General features: G+C 39.0%; 1 protein-coding gene across 3 annotated transcripts in view; it reads left to right on the top strand.

Annotated features, from left to right (window-relative positions):
- SCAI (suppressor of cancer cell invasion) overlaps window positions 1-24350 on the top strand; it is a 138840-nt gene that overhangs the window by 58967 nt on the left and 55523 nt on the right. For 2 of the 3 annotated variants that reach the window (XR_013443844.1, XM_036112929.2), the window contains exons 3-4: window positions 4703-4834; window positions 24243-24338. Coding sequence is in view for 2 of the 3 variants with exons in the window: in XM_036112929.2 (XP_035968822.1) it covers window positions 4703-4834; window positions 24243-24338 (228 nt within the window). In the remaining variant the exon portion in view is untranslated. Of the gene's footprint in view, window positions 1-21; window positions 74-4702; window positions 4835-24242; window positions 24339-24350 lie in introns of all 3 variants that reach the window. The other variant, XM_036112930.2, reaches the window with a different exon arrangement.

The raw sequence follows: 24350 nt of genomic DNA, 5'->3' as shown, positions 1-24350 counted from the left end.
ACTCTGATAATTTGTCTCTAGGTTCTTTTGAACTTTCTATGGAAAGGTTCATATCATCTACAAATAATGACAGGTTTGTATTTGTTTGATAGAAATATAATTGAGTCATGTGTGATTTTAAATTTTCTAGTAGCCACATTAAAAAGTAAAAAGAAACAGATGAAATTAATTTTAATAATATATTTTATTTAACTAAAATACCAAAATATTATTTCAACATGTAACAATATAAAAATTATTAATGAGATTTTTACATCCTTTTTTTGTACTAAGTCTCCGAAATTTGGTGTATTTTACATTTACAACACATCTCAGTTTAGAGTAGCAATGTTTCAAATGCTAAGTAGCCACATGTGGATAATGACTACAGTTTTGGACAGTGTAGGTCTAGAGGATGAGTCAAACTTTTTTAAACAAATAATTGTTTGATTATATGTATGTATAATCAAATAATTATACATACAATATGTATAATTATATACATATATAATGTATAACATACATTATGTATACATATGTATATGTAATATACACATGTATAATATGCATATAATATACAATATAATGTATAATATGTATAATTATATTTATGATTTCTTTTTTTTAAAGATTTTATTTATTTATTTCAGAGAGAGAGAAAGTGAGAGAGAGAGAGCACAAGCAGGGGAGGGGCAGAGGGAGAAGTAGATTCCCTGCTGAGCAGGGAGCCCGATGTGGTGCTGGATCCTGGGACTCCAGGATCATGATCTGAGCCACCCAGGTGCCCCTGTATGTATGATTTCTAGTGGAGTCACTGAAGAAGACTCTACTGTCATGATCATATATAAGTACCAGGGAGAGATTAGATTTTCAAGGAAGGTTTTACTGAAATGGTGTCATTTGAATTTCTTGAACTATGAATATAAATTTGCCAGGTGAACAAAATAGGCAAAGAGAATAACATGTAAAACTGTGATGTTATATAAGAGTAGAATTTGTTCAGGGGCGCCTGGTTGCCTCAGTCACTTGTGTGGCTGACTCTTGATTTCGGCTCAAGTCATGATGTCTGGGTCCTGGGATCGAGCCCTGCATCAGGCTCCCTGATCAGCTGGGAGTCATTTTCTCCCTCTCCCTCTGCCCCTCCCCCCTCCCCCTGCTCATGCGCCAGAGCTTGCTTGCTCTCTCTCTCAAATAAATAAATAAATAAATAAATCTTAAAAAAAAAAAGTAGAATTTGTTCAGAGGCTTGCATATATTTCACTGTGGTTGGAGGATAGTTAGTTGTGTGAGAGAGGTAGGTGACTGGCTAGCAGTTCTTCACCAGTTCCCTGCATTATGAGTAATTTTTAGTAGTGGTAGTTCACATGTTCCTTAAGATAAATTTCCAGAAGTGTAATTGCTTGGTCTAGTAGAATAAATATATTCCCCAATACATCCAGTGAATCTCAGGGCCTGAACTAATTTACAGTGCCCCTAGCAAATATGATGGTTTCAGTGCATTGTCAACTGCTATAATCAGTGTATTTGTAATGGGCTAACTTTGTTGTATTTTGTTGATTACTGGTAAGGTTTAACAGTTTTTCTTATCAACAGTGAATACATTACTTCCATCTAGTTCTCAGATCTCATTCAGGCTTTCCCGTTGTCCCAGTAACATTCTTTACAGCAGGAAGATCCAGTTCAGGATCAGGCTTTTTTGCATCCCGGTCTTCCCTTTTCTTTGGAGGAAAAGACATTTTCTTGACATTTTTGAAGATTATATGTTGATTGTTTTGTGGAATGTCTCCCAATTTGGTTTTGTCTGTTTCCTCATGATTAGATTCAAGCTCTCGATCTTTGGCAGGAACATCACTTCTTTGTTGTTGTTGTTTTTATTTATTTTTTAGAGAGGGAGGGATGGAGGGAGAGAGCGAATCTTTTTTTTTTTTTAAGATTTATTTATTTATTTGACAGAGAGAGAGACAGGGAGAGCGGGAACACAAGCAGGAGGAGTGGGAGAGGGAGAAGCAGGCTTCCCGCTGAGCAGGGAGCCTGATGCGGGGCTTGATCCCAGGACGCTGGGATCATGACCTGAGCTGAAGGCAGACACTTAATGGCTGAGCCACCCAGGCACCCCAAATCTTTTTTTTTTTTTTAAAGATTTTTATTTATTTGAGACAGAGAGGGAGCACAAGTGGGGAGGAAGTTCAGAGGGAGAGGGAGAAGCAGACTCCCTGCTGAGCAGGGAGCCCAACATGGGGCTCGATGCCAGGACCCCGGGATCATGACCTGAGCCGAAGGCAGACGCTTTACCGACTGAGCCACCTGGGTGCCCCTCTGTAAACATTTCTTTTTTTTCCCTTTTTTTCTATATATTTTTTTCTTTTTTTTATTATTAACATATAATATATTGTTTCAGGGGTAGAGGTCTGTGATTCATCAGTCTTATACAATACACAGCGCTCCCCACAACACATACCCTCCCCAATGACCATCACCCAGCCACCCCATCCCTCCCACCCCCCTCCATTCCAGCAACCCTCAGTTTGTTTCCTGAGATTAAGAGTCTCTTATGGTTTGTCTCCCTCTCTGGTTTCTTGTTTCATTTTTACCTCTCTTCCCCTATGATCCTCTGCCTTGTTTCTCAAATTCCACATATCACTGAGATCATATGATAATTGTCTGTCTCTGATTGAGTTATTTCGCTTAGCATAATAACCTCTAGTTCCATTCATGTCATTGCAGATGGTAAGATTTCATTTTTTGATGGCTACATAGTAGTCCATTGTATATATATACCACATCTTCTTTATCCATTCATCTGTCGATGGACATCTGGGCTCCTTCCATAGTTTGGCTATAAGCAGGCTCCATGCCCAGTGCGGAGCCCAGTGTGGGGCTCAGTCTCATGACCCTGATCATGACCTGAGCCAAAATTGAGAGTCTGATGTTGAACCAACTATGCCACCCAGGTGCCCCGAGAACATCACTTCTCATTGCATCCCCTCAAGAGGTACAGGACTTGGGTTAGTTCACTTTGATCATTTGATCAAGGTGGAATCTGCCAGGTTTTACTACTATTAAGTTACCTGTTTCTTTTGGAATTCATGTGGGTTGGGGGAGAAGACTTACCCAGGGTCATTACACTGTGAAACCCCTTCTAAGGCCAGCACTTTTCAAGGTCTGTTTCCCTGTTGAAAACTCCTAGCCCACTGAGCACAGAAAGCAGTGGTCAGAAGAGGGAGCATGTGAACATGCAGGGACCAGCCAGTACCGTCTGTGCAAGGCCCGCCGGCTGGCTCCACGGCACCCACTTGTTACTCTGCAGCCCCTTGACATTTTTAGGCTTGCTGACGATCCTCCTGCCCTGTAACCATAATTGCTTGTTCGAGAAAATGTTGGAGAGAAAAATATTTACCAAAATAACTGCACCACACCCTAACTCTCATCTCTGGTGTCTGGCTCTTGTCTGCTCTGCCTGTATTTTCACCCTACATTGGGACCAGATGTCTCTACGTTGTTCCAGGGATTTCTGTCCATATGTAAACACAAATGAATTCTTTTGTTTAGTATAGGTTCATACTATACATACTGTCCAGCAACTTGCTGTTTTTAAAATGGCTGGTTACCATGATTGATTACATATGAAGGTAGTTTGGATTTAACAAAATACAGCTTTAATATATACGTGTGTATGTGCGTGGTTTCTATATCCTTTTTACACTGAGGTGTCTGCATATTATTGCCTTACCTCAAATATAATTTTAAGTTAGTGATAGGGTAGAGTGCAGTTGTTAGTGTTCTGTGAAGCACTTTTTAAAATTTTTTTTTTTTTAAGATTTTATTTATTTGCGAGAGAGAGAATGAGAGACAGAGAGCATGAGAGGGAGGAGGGTCAGAGGGGGAAGCAGACTCCCCGCTGAGCAGGGAGCCCGATGTGGGACTCGATCCCGGGACTCCAGGATCATGACCTGAGCCGAAGGCAGTCGCTTAACCAACTGAGCCACCCAGGCGCCCTGTGAAGCACTTTTTAAAAAAATATTTTATTTATTTGAGAGAGAGCACACAAGCAGAGGAGAGGCAGAGGGGGAGGGAGAGAATCTCAGGCAAACTGCGCACTGAGCACGGAGCCCGATGTGGGGCTCCATCTCACAACCATGAGATCACGACCTGAGCTGAAGCCAAGAGTTGGACACTTAACCTACTGAGCCACCCAGGTGCCCCTGTGAAGCACTTGATAATTGCCCTCTTTGGTTCTTTTAGGTTGTTATCAACCTAAAAATATTATGTTATGAACCTAAAAATATATCTTTTAGGTTGTTATCAACCTTTTAAATATTATGATACTGAAATAAATATCTTTATAGATAAAGTGTTTTACATTTATAGATCATTTTCGAGGATGGATTTACAGAATGGATCAAATAGATAAATAGGTCAGAAGGATCAACATTTTTGATTCTTAACCATGTAGAGGAGGACTTGGAACATAAAAGGCATCAAATTAATGATCTTTGTTTGGATGAACAAATATTACAAAAATTACTTTCCAATACGGATATACCAATTTTCATTCCTACTGACAATATGAGATTGTTTTCCCACACCATCTTGTACTTACCTTATTTTGATGATTTGTGATCAGAAGAATTCTATATCTATCTTGAAAAAAATGCTATCAGATAATATATGTTTCTCTTTTTATTTTCACCTACTGGATAAATGGACATATGTTTTCTTACAGGACTGAATTTGCGCTTAACGAAATCATGTCCTCTGGAGGTGCTGAAGATGATATCCCACAGGGAGAGAGGAAAACAGTTACAGATTTTTGTTACCTTCTGGATAAGTCTAAGCAGTTGTTCAATGGATTAAGGTTAGTGGACTCTTGATGCCTTAAACTCTTCTGTATTTTTTTCCATGGCTGGTATGTGGTAAGTTTCTGAAAGTTATGGGTAGACTGTTTTATAAATACCTGTATTAGAGGTTATCATGCTTTTTTCTTTGACACACTTGATTCTCAGATGAAAAAACAATAGGAGAAAGGATAATTCCTATTGTTTTATTCAAGTTGAGAAGAACTATTTTGTTAGATGGTTTTATATACATTCTTCTTTGGTCTCCAATATTATCCAGGTGAACCTTATTTATTCAGCATTTACTTGAGCCCCAGTATGTGCCACATTCTGTATTGGGTACAGATAATTTAAAGATAAAACTACCAATCCCTGCCATCAAATAGTCTGTGACGAAATTAGAAAAACACAAATCTGTAGCCTCAGATTTAGCGTATCTGTTAAGCAAATTTCCCACACACCTCTGTGTACTTGTTGAAATTAAGGCAAATAAAAACGTTAAAGTGGTAGTAGATTTAAAGAGTGAGAAGGCGTTTAAAAGTTTGCATGAAAATCCTTTGTGACTCCCAAACTCTTTTATTCTCAGCTCTTAAAACATTAACAAGGTTATAGGAGCTCTGACCCCTTCCCCTCCTCCTCCTTCTTCTCCCCTTTTTCCCTTCCCCCTCCTCCTCTCCCTTCTAATTTATAGAGCTGTATTTCATATAATAAAATTCACCCAAAGTTTATAGTTAAGTGGTTTAGCATCCTTACAGAGTTGGGTACTATCAGCACCATCTAATTTTAGAACATTTAATCATCCCCAGAAGAAACCTCATACCCCTTAGCTGTGACTACCCCCTTCCCCAGTCCTCAGCCCTTGGGACTCGACCACTAATCTACTTTTTGTATCTATGGATTTCCCTATTTAGGGTATTTCATATAAAGAGAATCATACAATGTGTGGTCTTTTGGACTGGCTTCTTTCATTTAACATGTTTTTCAGGTTCATCTAGTAACATTTATCAGTACTTCATTCCTTTTATTACAGATTAATATTTCATGTATAGATTTACCACACTTTGTCTATCTAATCATCAGTTGATAGACATTTGAGTTATTTTGCACTTTTTGGCTGTTACAAATAATACTGCTATGAACATTTTTGTACAAGGTTTTGTGTGGACATATGTTTTTAGTTCCTTTGAGTGCATACCTTGGAGTGAAATTACTGGGTCATATGGTACTCTATGTTTAACCTTCTGAGGAACTTCCAGACTTTTTCAAAGAGGCTGCACGCCCAGCAGTGTATGCGGTTCCAGTGTCTCCACATCTCACCACACTTGTTATTGTCTTTTCTTTTTTTAAGATTTCATTGTTTTTTAAGTTTTTTTTGAAATTTATTTAAGTAATCTCAATACCCAACTGGGGCTCGAACTCACGACCCCGAGATTGAGTCACATGCTCTTCTTTTTTTTTTTTTTAAAGATTTTATTTATTTATTTGACACAGAGAGAGAGAGAGAGAGAGTGAACACAAGCAGGGGGAGTGGCAGGCAGAGGCAGAGGGAGAAGCAGGCTCCCCAAAGAGCAGGGGGAGCCCGATGTGGGACTTGATCCCAGGACCCCGGGATCATGACCTGAGCCGAAGGCAGTTGCTTAACCAACTGAGCCACCCAGGTGCCCAAGTCACGTGCTCTTCTGACTAAGCCAGCCATGTGCCCCTTTAAGATTTTATTTTATTTATTTTTTTATTTTAAGTAGGCTCCATGCCTGACATAGAGCCCATTACGGAGCTTGAACTCATGACCCTGAGATCAAGACCTGAGCTGAGATCAAGAGTTGGATGTTCAACTGACTAAGCCACCCAGGTGCCCCAAGATTTTATTTTTAAGCGATCTCTACACCCATCATGGGGCTTGAACTCACAACCCTGAGATTGAAAGTCGTATGCTCCACTGACTGAGCCAGTCAGGCACCCCTATTGTCTGTCCTTTTTTTTTTTTTTTTTTTTAAAGATTTTATTTATTTATTTGAGAGAGAGAGAATGAGAGAGAGCACATGAGGGGGGGGAGGGTCAGAGGGAGAAGCAGACTCCCTGCCGAGCAGGGAGCCCGATGCGGGACTCGATCCAGGGACTCCAGGATCATGACCTGAGCCGAAGGCAGTCACTTAACCAACTGAGCCACCCAGGCGCCCTTGTCTGTCCTTTTGATGAAAGCCATTCTAGTGGGTGTGAGGTGGTATCTCATTGTGGTTTTGTTGTATTTCCCTAGTGACTAATGATGTTGAGCATCTTTTCATGTGTGTATTAGCCAAATGTCTTTTTTCTTTTTTGGGGAGGATAGAGCGAGCTCAAGTTGAGGGGAAGGAGGGCCAGAGGGAGAGATAGAGAGAATCTCAAGCAGGCTCTACACCCAGCATGGAGCCCAACGCAGGGCTCATCTCACGACCCTGAGATCATGACCTGAGCCAAAATCAAGAGTCAGATACTTAACCGACAGAGCCACCCAGGCATCCCAGCCAAATGTCTATTCCTATCCTTTGATCATTCATCAGATTGGGTTATTTATCTTAAGTTATAGTTGTTTTGGATATAAGTCCTTCGTGAGATGTAATGATTTACAAATGTATATTTTTCCATTCGATGGGCTGTCTCTCCACTTCCTTAATGGTGTCCTTTGAAGCAGAGAAGCTTTTATTTTAGTAAAGTCCCACTTGTTATTACTCTCTTTCATTGTTTGTACTTTTAGTGCTGTGTCTAAGAAATCATTGCCTAACCTGAAGTCATCAAGATTTATTCCGGTTTTGTTCTTTTATACTGCTCATTCATATTTAGATCTGTGAACCATTTTTAGTTAATTTTTGTGTATGGTGTGATTAGACATTTTTAAAATCAGAAAACATATTTTTTCAATTGATTATTGCATTTCTTTCATATTTTTCTTTCTTGTTCCTTATTCTCCCTCCTTGCTTATACTTGTAATGCTTAGATTGAATATTCAGCCCAAACCCTGTGCAACAATCTAGTCTCTTTTGATTTTCATCTGTATTCCTTTTTTCATCACTTTCAGAAAATGTCTCTGAAATTTGTCCACTAAATGCCATATTTCTTTTTTTATTCATTTACTATTTATGAGACATATTTCATCTTGTCATTTCATATCAGCACTTTTTGCTATACTGCTTTTCAAAAACTAGGTATTATATATTTTACCCAAAGTTTACTAGCTTCTCTATATATTCTTATTTGAATATAAGAATGAGTATAGTATGAGTATGTTTTCACTCAGTAGGTCTGAGAAGCATATTGAATTTAGCAATGGCATTTCCCTTCTTAAAAAAGGAATTATTTTCCTAATCTGATTCTGAATTGTAAATGAATCATAAAGTTCAAGTAATCTCTTGCTAGAGATTCTCTGCCTGGTTAAAATCACTGTAACTACTACAACAGTAACAGTAACACATACATTTCCACATAGCACCCTACAGTTTGTAAATCACTTTTTTTTTAAAGATTTTATTTATTTATTTGACACAGAGAGAGAGAGAGAGATCACAAGTGGGGGTGGGCAGAGGGAGAGAGGGAAGCAGGCTCCCGGCCGAGCAGGGAGCCCGATGTGGGGCTCGATCCCAGGACCCCAGGATCATGACCTGAGCCGAAGGCAGACGCTTAACGACTGAGCCACCCAGGCCCCCGGAAATCACTTTTAAGTACATCTTTATCTTTAGGCCGCATGATGACAGTATATATAGTATCCAAAACCCCTCCTAACTAGGAGTGCCTGCGTGGCTCTGTTGACTGTCCCAACTCTTGATTTTGGCTCAGGTCATGATCTTGGGGTCATGAGATAGAGCCCTGCATCAGGCTTTGCACTCAACAGGAGTCTGCTTGAGATTCTCTCTCTCTCTCCCTCTGCTCCTCCCCCTGCTCGCATGCACATGCGCGCACTCTCTCTTTCTCTCTAAAATAAATAAATAAATCTTTAAAAAGAAAACAGCTGCTAACTAGAATTGAATTGTTTCATTTCACTCTTTTTTTGAAATGTTTCGATTGTGTAAATGTATTTTACCAGCTCAAATGGGTCTCATTTTGATCTTTTTTTTTAAGTGCCATTTTAATGATCACACTGATTTTATTTTGATTTTATTTTATTTAGTTTTAAAGTAATTACAGAGTAAAATTGAGTCTGTGGGGATGGTAGGAAACCCTAATACATGGAGAAAGTTGTGTGAGATCTAATCTTTAGGACTATTTATTCATTGTTGCAGAAATTTATTATAATATGCCTATGATGCCTATTTCAGTTTAGTTCTTGGGCACTTGAAACTATGTCTGGTTCAAGAATTAATCCTTTTGACTCTTGTTCTCTAAAATATTCAGTATATAAAGACACAGATCCCACCAGTTTGAAATCTCCCTTCTTCATTTGTTAAGTCAGTAATTTTGTCAGTATATGTGTGTAACTTGCAGGTATCATAAATTGCTACCTAGAAAGCAGTATTTTCTATACTAATATATTGATTGCCTCCTGGATGTGCTATTTTAAAATTTGGCAATACTAATAATAATAAATTTTGGCCTAGAAGAATGGGTAAGCAAATTCATCAGGGATTTATTTTCAGTGTTTTATGTGCAGGGCTCTCTTTATTTTAAACAGCCATAATTATTTCTATGATAAATATGGTGAGTAAAGAATATATATTATCTGAATGCTTTTGGGTTGCTGTTTGAGAGGAAATGTGGCTAGTGGTGGCACAGGTCAATAGTTCCTGAGAGATTAGTACTTAGACTCCCTTCCTTTTTCTTTTCACTTTTTAAGAAAGTCTGTTTTACATATACACACAAACATAGAATAATATAGATCTATTAAAAAGATTTTGGTGGATATGTAAATGGAAGGTATATGGTATATGGTTAAATGATACATGGTTAAATGAAAAACCATAAATTGTAAAAACAGTATGCTCTTTATGATCTTGATTTATCAAAAATTCTATATTTCATTGATGTTCTATATACCATATTAACTCTTAGTGGGGACTGTTTGCTCTTAGTGCCTAGTTCAGTCCCTAACCAAAGACCAAATATATTTGGGGGCTGATTTTCTCAAGTGTCTGGTAGGGTATATATTTTCTGTGCTTGTTTATATAAATGAAAGTGCTTTGTTCAGTATTAGATTTTTTTTTTTATAATTTTTTTTATTATGTTAGTCACCATACAGTACATCATTAGTTTTTGATGTAGTGTTCCATCATTCATTGTTTGTGTATAACACCTAGTGCTCCATGCAATACATGCCCTCCTTAATACCCATCACCGGCCTCACCCATCCCTCCCTCTAAAACCCTCAGTTTGTTTCCCGGAGTCCATAGTCTCACATGATTCGTCTCCCCCTCTGATATCCCCCCCTTCATTTTTCCCTTCCTTCTCCTAATGTCCTCCATGCTATTCCTTATGTTCCACAAGTAAGTGAAACCGTATGATAATTGTCTTTCTCTATTTGACTTATTTCCCTTAGCATAATCTCCTCCAGTTCCATCTATGTTGATGCAAATGTTGGGTATTCATTCTTTCTGATGGCTGACTAATATTCCATTGTATATATGGACCACATCTTCTGTATCCATTCATCTTTTGAAGGGCATCTCTGCTCCTCCCACAGTTTGGCTATTGTGGACATTGCTGCTATGAACATTGGGGTGCATATGGCCCTTTTTTTTCACTACATCTGTATCTTTGGGGTAAATACCCAGTAGTGCAATTACTGGGTCATAGGGTAGCTCTATTTTTAACTTTTTGAGGAACCTCCATACTGTTTTCCATAGTGGCTTTACCAACTTGCATTCCTACCAACAGTGTAAGAGAGTTCCCCTTTCTCCACAACCTCTCCAACATTTGTTGCTTCTTGTCTTGTCAATTTTTGCCATTCTAACTGGTGTAAGGTGGTATCTCAATGTGGTTTTGATTTGAATTTCCCTGATGGCTAATGATGATGAACATATTTTCATGTGTCTGTTAGCCATTCGTATGTCTTCTTTGGAGAAGTGTCTGTTCATGTCTTCTGCCCATTTTTTGACTTATCAGTTTTAGATCTTGGTTGGAAAGGCCTCCCTCTGTTTATCAGTTCTGTAGGTCATGTTGGAGTTCCCCGGGGTGGTGGGTTGTGGGGTGTGTGGCATTCTTGTCCACACTGCTCTCCCGTTCCCTCTCCAAAGAAGCTCTTAGAATTATGTGAATTAAACACCTCTCTACTGGGCGCCTGGGTGGCTCAGCCGTTAAGCGTCTGCCTTCGGCTCAGGTCATGATCCCAGGGTCCTGGGATGGAGCCCCGCATCGGGCTCCCTACTCCATGGGAAGCCTGCTTCTCCCTCTCCCACTCCCCTTGCTTGTGTTCCCTCTCTCGCTGTGTCTCTCTCTGTCAAATAAATAAAATCTTTAAAAAAAAAAATAAACACCTCTCTACTTTCAAGAGTTGATACAGTTTTTATGCATTTCTTTTAAAACAGAGAAGATTTCTTTGGGAAAAATGAAAAAAAAGTTTTTTTGGTTGTTCCCCCCCTTCTAGTTGTGTTAGTCTGAATAGAAAACAGGATCACAGTGTTTATAGAGAATAAGAAATATATTGTGGTGGTCTGGACCAGCTTTGGGACTTGGGGACATTGGGGACCCACCTGGAGTAGCATGGCCTTTAACATGGGTCCCTTCATTCCCAACATTCCTTTCACTGTTAGTGCTAATTTTCTGGTTAGCTTTCCTTTGTGTTTTTGCTTTTTTTTTTTTTCTTTCTTTTAGAAAGAGAGAGAGAGCCAGAGAGAGCCTGGGGAGCAGTGTGGAGGGGCAGAGGGAGAGAGAGAGAATCCCAAGTAGTCCTCACTCACAGCATAATGCCCAACGTGGGGCTTGATCCCACGACCCTGAGATCATGACCTGAGCCAAAATCAAGAGTCAGACACTTAACCAACTGAGCCACCCTTGTGCCCCCACTTTTTTTCTTGAGTTCACAAACTAGTTATTAAACTTACAGTGCAGTGTAATATGCTTTCAGACAAGTACACATATTATAAGTGTGGTTTTTTAAAAAGATTTTATTCATTTATTTGACAGAGAGAGACACAGCGAGAGAGGGAACACAAGCAGGGGGAGTTGGGAGAGGGAGAAGTGGGCTTCCCATTGAGCAGGGGGCCTGATGTGGGGCTCGATCCCAGGACCCCAGGATCACAACCTGAGCCAAAGGCAGACGCTTAACGACTGAGCTACCCAGGCTCCCCTTTAAGTGTGTTTTTTACAAACAGAGCACATCCGTGTGGTTTGTACTTGGATGAAGAAATAGAACATAGAGCACCTCAACAACACCCTTGTATTCCCTCTCACTTGGACTTTTTAAACTCCTTATGAGCAGAGCAAAAAAGTGCATTTCAGTACACGAGAGGCTTTAGAGTTTCTATATAATATCTTGGGTATAATAAGTTCCCTTTTTACTCTTGAAGGTGTGTCTTTCCACCTTATATTAAGTCATTCATCTAACTTGTCAGAGCCTTTTGATTTTCCTAGACATGAATATCTTAATGAAGTGTTTTTCTTGACTGAAAATATCTCCTTATATTATGTGCATAATAAATAAGTTCTTTCCACTCACTGTGTGAGAAAACATAGTCCAAGACAGTGAGAAATGGATAAAATGAGTGGTGTTTTTCTTTTAGTAGCTCTTGCATGTAGTTACAGTAGTAATGAAGTGAGAATAATGTTAGAAATATCTTTGAATACTGTCAGAAAATGATCAAAAGCCCAAGTGCTTGCAGGGTTCCAGTTACCATGGTGACTAAGACTGCTAGAGCAGAATGGAATATTTGCTGGGATTATATAAGGCAGCATCTTGAGACATGTATTTGAGATACACAGCTGTGTCTACCAGTGATATCCATGACCTCTGGTGCTTTGAGACAACAGGAGGCCTCCAAATCACTGATTATTTGACTCTGGAGAAGCAAATACACATGGCCAAAATAAGTATTGGAGGTCATAAATATATATATACATATCGACAGAGAAGTACAGCAAAGTAAAGTGTAATGGTGTTAAATAAAAATAACTGTAGAAATTATTTTGATTAAATATGCTCCCGGTATTTCAAATTAAAGAAGAAATCCCCTACAATGCTTTCTTGAAAAGCCTATTTTTAGGATGCCCTGGTTCCTAAATAGGAGAGGGTAACTGGGAAATTAAGGGTTTGCTCCCTTGTTCCCTTCCTCCCCTACCCCACCCCCTCCTTCCTCTTTCTTCCCTCTTTTTCTGCCCTTCTCTCTTCCTTCTCTTTTTTCCTCAAAAAATTAGTATTTTCCTAGAGGCGAGTTCTGCAAACTGGTAATAGTAAAGTATATGTGATTTCAGAGATGATACTTAAACTACCTGTACAAGCTTGTGATGAATGCTTTTGTTTTCTGTGGCTTACCACTCAAAAGAATTGCACATGCATTTGAGGTAGCCTGCCACCAGAGTATAACAGATATCTTGAGCACGTGATCTAGGGAAGCAATGACTAATAAGAATTTAATATGAGCCACAAATGTGATTTTCTAGTAGCTGGATCTTAAGCATGTAAAAAAAAAAAATAAGTGAAATTAATGTTAGTAATGTATTTTGTTTGATCCAATATATCTAAAATACTTTATTTCAACATGTCATCAATACAGAAAAATTATTGAGATCTTTTACATTCTTTTTTTCATACTTAGTCTTTGAAGTACACTGAATATTTTATACTTATATACATTTCAGTTCAGATGGACCACTTTTCAAGGACTCAGTACCCACATATGGCTCTTGGCTCAGGCAAAATTCCTCCCACTTTTAACTTCGATTCTCAGAACGGTCCGCTGTGCTTTCTGGTGAATACATATTGGCTGTTTGGGGGGCTTCTCCTCTTTGCAGGTCCATCAGATGTCGTATTTGTTTCTTCTGTCTCTTCCTGTACAGATGCCGGTGGCCTGTGGATCTTTTGGCTGTTGGTGATTTGTCCCCACCCACCTGTGTTTGGGGATTTGAGAGATACTTTATTACTTACTGTATTAGTTTGCTAGGACTATCATAACAAAATACCACAGATTGGGTGGCTTAAACAACAGAAATTTATTGTCTCACAGTCCTGGAGCCTAGAAGTCCAGGATCAAGGGCCACTGGCTTGGTTCCTTCCGAGGCCTCTCTCCTTGGCTTGCAGGTGGCCGTTTTCTTTCTCGTATGGTCATCCCTCTATGCATGCGCATCCCTGGTGTCTGTGTGTGTCCTCCTCTCCTCCTTATAAAGACTGTATTAGTGCCCCCCCAAAAGGCCTTGTTTTAATTTAATTACTATACTTCTTTAAAGGCCCCGTCTCTAAATGCACATTCTGAGGTACTGGGGGTTAGGACTTCAATATATGAATTTGCAGGTGACATAGTTAGCTTATAAGATAACACTTACTTTGCTGAAAATGTTGTTTGTAGGTTTTTGGTTTTATTATCTAGGGGTTCTGTCTGTTTTTGGAATGTATCTGAGTAAAGACTGTGCTGCTACCCTTTCCCCAGAATCCAGAAAATCAGTGATTTAAATGCTATGCCAAAATTTTAAACTATAAAAGGATGAGTATATTTCTAATTAGTTCTTTCTGACCATCATAGTTCAGTATAACCTGACCTGAAACATTACTCTTTATGAAGATCTTAATTGTCAGGCCTGGCTAGGAACAGAAATAAGGCTTCTTCACCTTTTTAGTTGCTAGTGGGTGAGATCAAGGATTGGTAAGGGGGAAGATATTTGTGTTTACTTTTTGAGGTCTTCCAGGAGGAGTGTAAAGAGAAAAAGTAAAGATGTTTTAACAACAGTGGATTTCATGAAATCCTCCAAACAACCTCATTCACGTCTATTTTCTTGGTTTATAAATGAGAAAGCTTTGGCAGATAAAGCAATAGCTTATGTTAATGGGATAGGTTCTAATTTGGGAATTGCTACTTCAGAGAAGTTCTTCCTCAATATGGGAGTTAGGATCCCAGAATTATAGGGGAGCTCTGATAGCCTCTTCTCTGGAGGTGACACAGGCAAATGCTCGACTGTAGGAATGGCTCAGTTAACTTCCTGGCTTCTTGTACTCATTCATCTCCTTGGTTCTCAGAGGAATTCATATCTGTCGAGCTCCTTTGGGTATCATCATACCTACAAAAGAGTCATGGATGTTTGGTGGGACAAGGCAGCAACACCATAGAGGGGACATGGGATTTAAAACTTGACAGTCTTTGGGTGCCTGGGTGGCTCAGTTGGTTAAGCGACTGGCTTCGGCTCAGGTCATGATCCCGGAGTCCCGGGATCGAGTCCCACATCGGGCTCCCTGCTCAGTGGGGAGTCTGCTTCTCCCTCTAACCCTACCTCCTCTTGCGCTCTCTCTCTCACTCTCTCTCTCTCTCAAATAAATAAATAAAATCTTTAAAAAAAACAAAACAAAAAAACTTGACAATCTTTTTTTCCTACGAGCAAGGTGCCATTAGAAATAAATTTATTAATAGTTCCGTTTCTAAATGTGAGAATTTTCATACTTCTGGAGCTGGTTCACAGGAGGAGGAGACACCATTCCATAGCTTTATTTGGCTTGGCAGGTCTAAATTCAAACTGGGGGTGATTATTCAAAGTTATTCAAATTCATAAACCATTATTAGGAATGGAACAATGTGCTGAGTGTCTTCTTTTTTTTTTTTTTAAGGTTTTATTTATTTGGTAGAGAGAGAGCGAGCACAGCAGGGGGAGCGGCAGGCAGAGGGAAAGGGAGAAGCAGACTCCCCGCTGGGCAGAGAGCCCAACGACGGTCTCGATCCCAGAACCCTGGGATCATGACCTGAGCCAAAGACAGACGCTTAACCAACTGAGCCACCCAGGCACCCCTGCTAAGTTCCTTCTATGTGCCCGCACCATTCTAGGTACAGGGCTAGGAATAGGAGCAGGATACCAAGATAAAGAGGATGTCCACCTTCAACCTAATCAAGCACTCTTGTGCATTTTCTCTCAAACTCTCATTCAAAAAAAAAGCTTTGCTCCCTCTTCAGTAAACAAAAGGGTTGATATTGTGGTACCATTAAGGTATCCTCCCCTAAAGGAAACACTCAGCCTTAATAGCCTACACCTCTTGATACCCCCAGCATTTTCAAACTCACAGATCTATTCCTAAACCTAAATTTGGAAACCAGATATACCAGTCGGTGAAGAAAAGTGCCATTGTTAAAACAAGGAATTGCTCAATTGGCTTTGCAATTCCCAAACACAGTTTTGTCTGGTATACAAATGAACACAGAGGCATGGATTGGAACAACGGTGTCACTGTAATACAGACCTCTCTGTGTAAATAAGAATACGTAATGGGACACTGTGCTCCTTGACTGAAAACCTTGTTCAGAGAAGTTGAGTTAGGCGTTTGACCACAGCTTTGGCCACAGCTTTGTTGGAGGTCAGTTGCATCCCATGACCTGGGAGAGCTCACAGAGAGAGAAATTTACTGATGTAGAATCAAAATCTAGGTTGTTTTCCTTATGGTAGAAAGAAGAGAACATTAGATTAGGGGTTAGAAGGTTTGAATCTGAATCACAGTTCAACAATTTACTGATCATGAGTTCTCTCAGGCAACTCACTTAAGCTCCTTGATCCTCAGTGTGTGTGTGTGTGTATTTACATATACGTATACGTATACGTATACGTATACGTATACGTATACGTATACATGCCCTGAAGAAGCCAAGCAGTTAAGGATGGGCTAAGGAAGGAGAAGCCAGTAGAAGAGAACAGAAAGAAGAGAGAATTATAAGACGGCACACCCCAGGGAGGACTGACATGAGGAGGACGAAAGAGTGGCTGTTGGACTGGAATGTTAGGTGTGGGTGGGCATCAGCGATCCTAGCTAATTCACTTTAGTTAAGACAGTTGATTTATAGAAACCCAGAAGAGATTTCCTAAATTTTAACATCTCAGCATACATTGGAAACATCTCTGAGAACCAGGTTAATCATTTGTACTACATTTCTTCCTACCATAGACTCCTAACTTTTTTTTTTTTTTTTAAAGATTTTATTTATTTATTTGAGAGAGAGAGAATGAGAGAGACAGCACGTGAGAGGGGGGAGGGTCAGAGGGAGAAGCAGACTCCCTGCCGAGCAGGGAGCCCGATGTGGGACTCGATCCAGGGACTCCAGGATCATGACCTGAGCCGAAGGCAGTCGCTTAACCAACTGAGCCACCCAGGTGCCCCTAGTCTCCTAACTTTTGTTGAGAGTTTAGGATTTAAAAAAAGAGCAGTTAAATGCCATACTTTGAATTTCCTCTAAAACTTTGGATGAAGAGTATGAGCAGCCGATTTAGAACATAGGTGCCTTTGCAAAAAGTGAAATATCAGGTCATTTAGCTTACAGGATAATTCACAGGGCCTCATTTAACTTAATTCTATGGACCATTGATTTCCCATCTCTAACATCAGTAATAATAACCAAATGATATATTCAGAGTTTAAAACCATAGTCAAGCTCTGAATAGTAAAAGAATTTGTCTAAAACCCTTTATAAAATACCTCAGTTAGTTTTAGACTCTAATAGAATTACAGTGGTTTGTGTATTAGCTTCTGTGACATGTCTCATTAGAGAAAGGGTGATCATAGGACTTACCCTTTAGGAAGTTAAAAAAAAATTTTAACTCTATGTTGAAAAAGAAATTCCTGTCATTATAGCTGAGTATTTAGACTACCGTGACAGATGTTCTAAATTCTTTTATGGGAAATAGTATAGAATTCAGCCAACATTGTTCAGAGCTATAAATCAGGAAATACTTGTATGCTTACTACTTATTGTCAGGCGCCTTGTTCTAGCCTTTTAGATCGCCTTCTTCGTGCTTTTAGTCCCTGTATAGAATTCCCTTCCTTAAAGCCTTTTATGCTGAACACCTGAAATTATATACGTCATCATGAAATAAAACACTGAATTCTAGTTCTGTTTTCTCAGTTAGCGGGGTGTATTACTGAGGTTTATTAAATCCGTCAGTTTGGGAAACTCGGAGGAACTTGCAGGCACATGCTTACTTGAAGATCTGCCTAAAGACTTTACACAGTATCTGTAAAGAAGCCCCCAGGTGTTGTCAGTTTTCATGGAGGTGATGTTGCTGCTTAATGCTGTTATATGATAATACGGTCTTCCTAGCAGGAGCCACACGATAAGAGTCTTAAAGATTCTGGCAGCAACTTCAGTTTTAAAATATCTGATTAGCACTTTCTCACTAGGGGTACATGGAGACATTAAAAAAAAAATGAAAACTTGGAACAGATGTGGAAACTGGTATCTAGAGTTAACTTATTTCTGTAATCTGAAATGAATTTCTCCTTATCGTAAGGATAATGGAAATGGATTTAAAAATGTAGTTACTAACTCATTCTTGTTATGTGTACCTGAAAATTTCACGTAGTCCCTTTGCTTTTTAATTCATTGTCTTAACATCCGGTAGAGAAATGCATATCTTTTTTCACTTGTTAATTCCACTTACAGAAATTTACCTTTTACTCATATGGCATAACTATTCAAGATTATTAGTATGAAGATGTTTATTGCAGCATTTTTATAACAGGGAATAACTGGAAGCAATATAAATGTCTGTTGGGAAGGGATTGGTTAAATAAATTGGTTATTATGTACTACATTATACACAGTAAATGTTGATATGATTGTATATGCACTAAAAAACACTGATATATTTTTAAATTTAGAGGGCATGTTAAGGGGCGCCTGGGTGGCTCAGTCATTAAGTGTCTGCCTTCAGCTCAGGTCATGGTCCCAGCGTCCTGGGATCAAGCCCAGCATCGGGCTCCCTGCTCAGTGGGAAGCCTGCTTCTCCCACTCCCACTCCCCCTGCTTGTGTTCCCTCTCTTGCTGTGTCTCTCTCTGTCAAATAAATAAATAAAATTTAAAAAAAAAAGGGCATGTTAAAATAAATATACAAATAATAAAATAAATTAAAAGGCATGTTATAGAACATTATATGTAGTTTTGATTCCATTTATGTAAAATAATAGAAAAACTCACATTTTTACTTAAATGTATATAGAAAATGCATTCTTTTTTAAAAATTTTATTTTATTATGTTATGTTAATCACCATACATTACATCATTAGTTTTTGATGTAGTGTTCCACGATTCATTGTTTGTGTATAACACCAGTGCTCCACTCAATACGTGCCTTAATGGTGGTTATTTTGGGGGGCTAGAATTGAGGGGCAAAGCAAAAGGGTATTTTTTCTTGCTGTACAACATATGGCATTTTTGTTTTCCAAGAGACTTTTTCAAAATTGAGAAAGAAAGGAAAAAATATAAGATTTCTGTGATAGATTGCTTGTAAAAATCATTCCCTTCGCTGTATCCATGCCCGTGAGTCATCCCCTCCCACACTGACTCTGGGCTCAGCCATGAAGATTGCTTTGGCCAATGGGACGGTGCAGACACGATGCAAAGAATCGAAAAGAATGATGCACATTAGAACTACCCTCTCTGGGACGCCTGGGTGGCTCAGTCGGTTAAGCATCTGCCTTCAGCTCAGGTCATGATCCCAGGGTCCTGGGATTGAGTCCCGCATCGGGCTCCTTGCTCAGCGGGGGGGCCTGCTTCTCCCTCTGCCTTCTCTGCCTGACACTCCCCCTGCTTGTGCTCTCTCTCTGACAAATAAGTAAATAAAATCTTAAAAAAAAAAAAAAGAACTGCCCTCTCTTTTGCTGCTTTTGGGATCCTCATGGAACTGAGCTAGCCTGTTGGATGACAAACATGTGACCCAGCACCCTGGCTGCCAGCCAGGCAACTGCCAGACATCTAAGGGAGGCCCTCCACCACTAGCTGTCCGCAGTTGCATGAGCGAGGTCTGGCTAAGACATGTACTACTGTTTTATTAGCTGATAATTGCCTTTGTTTCTCTTGCATATTATCTTATTTCTCTCTCTCTCTCTCCCTGATGATCACTTCTTTCTCTTTTGCCTATCCAGATCACTTTCTTCGAGCAGCTTTCCCTGACTACTCAAGCCCTCCAATGTATCTCTTTTCTACACTCTCCTATTACTTTTACTCAGTCACATATAATTAAATACTTATGTGCTATTTTTTCTCTTTTTCCGTATATGTGCCAGTCTTTTCTATCTAACTAAATAATAAGCTCCTTGATTGTAGAGATCATATTTCACATCACATTCTCTGGCCTTCATAATACTTAGCACCTGATAGAATTATATGTAGTGACCAGGTTTCCTCCTTCCATCCCATGTCTTCAAAAAACACCTTGCCTAACTGCAAGGCAAGTGTTACCAATAGCAAGATACCCCACTAGGGCAAGAGAAAAGCTATAGAAACATAAGCTGTATTTGTTTCTGCTCTGTAGCTATCTTACTTCCATGAAATTATGTATCCTTTGTTAAGTAAGTTAAAAAATATATAGCAGGTTTATGTGTGTGTGGGGGGGGAGTCTCTTTCTGCTAATCTCAAATATGTAAGTGTATTATACACTGTGCTACATATGTTTATATTAAACATGAAAAATGTTAACAATAGTAAGTGAAAAAAGTTTACATTAGAAAACAAGACAAATACTGTGCGTGTATACACAAATACTGTATATGTATAAAATCTGGAAGGATATACATCCCTCTCCCCCACCCCCCAGTTTCTCAACAAAAATACTACTTCAACAAAATACTACTTCAGATTTCATTATATTAGTATAGTTTACCAAGAATATTTAGCTTATTACTTAGTTATGTGAGATAAATAAAGGATTTCTTTTATACTTGAAAGTTAAACTTAGGGATGGCTGGGTGGCTCAGTCTGTTAAGCATCTGCCTTCGGCTCAGGTCATGATCCCAGGGTCCTGGGATCGAGCCCCGCATCGGTCTCCCCGCTCGGCGGGAAGCCTGCTTCTCCCTCTCCCACTCCCCCTGCTTGTGTTCCCTCTCTCGCTGTCTCTCTCTCTCTGTCAAAATAAATAAAATCTTAAAAAAATAAATAAATAAACCAGCTTTACAAAAAAAAAAAAAAGAAAGAAAGAAAGTTAAACTTAGGTTAAGTGAGAGAATTTATATTTAAAAGTCTCTCTTTTTGGAGTGCCTGGGTGGCTCAGTTAGTTAAGCATCCAACTCTTGATTTCAGCTCAGGTCATGATCTCAGGGTTGTGAGATCTAGCCCTGTGTTGGGTTCCGTGCTGGGTGTAAAGCCTGGTTAAGATTCTCTCTCTCTCTTCCTCTTTCCCTCTGCCTCTCCCCAACCCCGCACCCCATCCCCTCTTCTCACAAGTGTGCATGTTCTCTCTCTTTAAAAAAAAAAAATAATAATAATATAAAAAGTGTCTCCTTTTACCATGAAACATTTAAGTGTTTTCTCTATTTTTAGGTATTTTAGTAGACTTTTGGGTTATAAGAGTCATTCTGAAATATAGCCTGCACTTCTTTTCTTAACTGAAAATAGTGCTAGTGGTGATCAGAGGGGTATTGATTTAGATGAAGTCATATTAGCATAGACAGGTAGATTAATGAAAAAGAATAGCGAGCCCCCAAACAAAACCACTTTATCTGGAAACCCCAAGTAGAAGGGATTGGCCTTAAGTTTATAATCTAGGAAATGCTCAGGTACATTGGGATTCATTGTACTGTTTTCTGTTTTTGTATATGTTTGAAACCTTCCAGCATAAAAAAATTTTAAGACATAACTTAAAAAATAGAGATACCTTTCACAAAAGCAGTAAAAATATGAGACATTGTAATAATGTGAACCAAGAAATAGTAGACCTTTATACAAAGCATTGTAAAATTTATTTAGTGACTATTTTCAACATAAATGGAGAGAGATACTATTGACACTAAAAATTATTTTTTAAATGTCAATTCTCCAAGTGGATGTCTAGATTCATTCAGGTCTCATTAGAACCCATTAGGTTTTTTTTTTTTTTTTTAGAACTTTGATAAGCTGATTTTGATGTTTATATGCAAGTATAAGGAACCAAGTATAGCCAAGGTGTTCCTTAAAAAGAAGAAACATGCCACACTTCTTATAAAGCTATAGTAATTAACAGAATGTTAATGAGGAACTAGAAAAACCAATAGAATAGAACAAAGAGCTGAGACCCAAGCATAAAGGAAAATTGATGACTGCAATTCTAGTTCTACCAAATTATTCAAAAGTCAAGTGATTTTTTAAAATATTTATTTATTTGTGAGAGAGAGAGAGAGAGCACAAGCAAGGGAGGGGCAGAGCAAGAGGGAGAGAGAATCTCAAGTAGACTCTGCGCTAAGCATGGAGCCTGATGCGGGGCTCTATCTCAAGAACTGAGATCATGACCTGAGCAGAAACCAAGAGTCGGACACTTAACCAGGTGCTCCAGTCAAATGGTTTTTTAAAAAATTATTCAGATAGAATTTGTTGACACATATCTGAGACTCAATTTTGGTTATATTAAAGAGTTAAATTTGAAAAGAGTATATTATTGTATGGATGAATTTCTTTAAAAAGACAGAAAAAGCACTTTCCATAAAGATTAAGCTGATACATTTTGGTAACTATTCATAAGAAAAACCCAAAAACCCAATCAATAAACATGAGAAGACAAGTCATAGACTGGGGTAAGAAGTGTACCTTACTGTAATCAGTGGGTGATTATTGTTCCTTTATAAAACAAACACCATTTGGCAGTACAGCTCTCACAAGATTTGGTTGACTCTTTATTTGATTCAAGTTAGTTTTCACAATAGCCATAGCCATAGTTTTTTGAAACTTGCCTCTCTTTCTTTTCTAGATGTTATTACAGATACCTTGAACTTATGAAGCTTCTACAAGACAATTAGATCCTTAGATTTTTTTCCTTGATCTATCTTGTTCCACTGAAAAATACACTTGGGGCCACTTTCATAGATTTATTCACGGGCTCTAAGAAAGGTTTTACCCTGAGGACGAGGACTCCATTGTTAGTGGCGTTTATAACCAGCATTTCTCCATTGTATCTTTTACACTTATGCATTAGAAATTGTTCTGTCTTTCAATTCTGAAAGTCCTGGAACTTGTGGGTTATCTCTTTTCCTTTTCAGCCCTGCTTGCAGCTAGTTCTTTCCTGAGTTCATCTCTTTTTTGTGTTTTGTTAAGTGCACATAATAGCATCCAGGGCTAGTAGCATACTTTTCCCAGCTTCTTTGTATAAATCCATATGTTCACTAATCACCTTAACTGCTCTCCAAGTGATTGCAGGCAGATGCTGTTTTGCCTCTGTCTTGTATGTGTCATCATTTTTCCAGCCTTCAGTACCAGTTTCGTTCTGCTCGGTTCCAATGCCAGCATTACATATGTTATGTATTTGTTACGGCAGTAGCCTATTCCTGGTATCCATTTCTGTACTGGCTTTTCCTCAATAAGGCTGCTGTAACAGATCCAACATTTTAGTGCCTTACTACAACAGAGATTTATTTCTAGCTCACGTGTTAGCTAGAAGTTGTCTGCAGTTCTGAGGCTCCGTTAAATGGGTCAGACTCTGTGTTCCAGGCTAAGGAGCAGCCCTATCTTGGTTTTAGATTGGAGGGAAGTGAAAATGCTAAACTATGTAGTATCTCTTATGTCATCTTCTCAGACATGGTGTGGGTAACTTGCAATAATAGTTCATTGGCCAAAGCAAGTCTTAAGTGTTCAAATGACAGGGAAGAATTTGTCTCTAAGGGGTTTACTGTAAGTCACCAGACCCAAGGACAGGGATGTATAGTTTCACTTGTAGGGAGAGGATAGAATAATTGAGAACAATAATGCCACCTGCACATCTACTCCTAGATACATTCCCTAAAGCAGCAGTGTTTTTCAGAGTTCTGAGTTCTTATATGAAGATAATAAACATTTGGAAGTTATCAGTGTATAAATGACTGTGAATAAGATCATCTGGGGAGAGGAAAGTGCTAGAAACCTCATGGGACAGGTATCTACAGAGAAGACTAAGAATGAACAGAGGTGGGGAGAAGAATAGGAAAGAACATGTCCTGGACTCTTATAGAGCCATTTCTGCTCCAAAAATTACAACTTATTTATTTATTTATTTATTTATTTATTTATTTATTTATTTATTTATTTTTAAGGTTTTATTTATTTATTTGACAGAGAGAGACACAGCGAGAGAGGGAACACAAGCAGGGGGAGTGGGAGAGGGAGAAGCAGGCTTCCTGCAGAGCAGGGAGTCCGATGGGGGGCTCGATCCCAGGAACCTGGGATCATGATCTGAGCCGAAGGCAGATGCTTAACAACTGAGCCACCCAGGCGCCCCCAAAATTACAACTTTTTTAAAAAGAAAGCCTGAATGCAGATGCTTTAAATCTCTCCAGTTTATACCATCACAAGACTTAATTTCCAAATAGCATCAGAGATTTAAAATTTTTACTTGTTTGTTTGTTATTACAGAGATTTGCCACAGTATGGGCAGAAGCAGTGGCAGTCCTATTTTGGAAGAACTTTCGATGTTTATACCAAACTCTGGAAGTTCCAGCAGCAGCATCGGTAAAGGAATTT

Source organism: Halichoerus grypus, chromosome 14 (genome assembly GCF_964656455.1).
Source record: "Halichoerus grypus chromosome 14, mHalGry1.hap1.1, whole genome shotgun sequence".
NCBI classification, from domain to species: domain Eukaryota; kingdom Metazoa; phylum Chordata; class Mammalia; order Carnivora; family Phocidae; genus Halichoerus; species Halichoerus grypus.
This window is presented reverse-complemented; position numbering and strand designations above follow the sequence as displayed.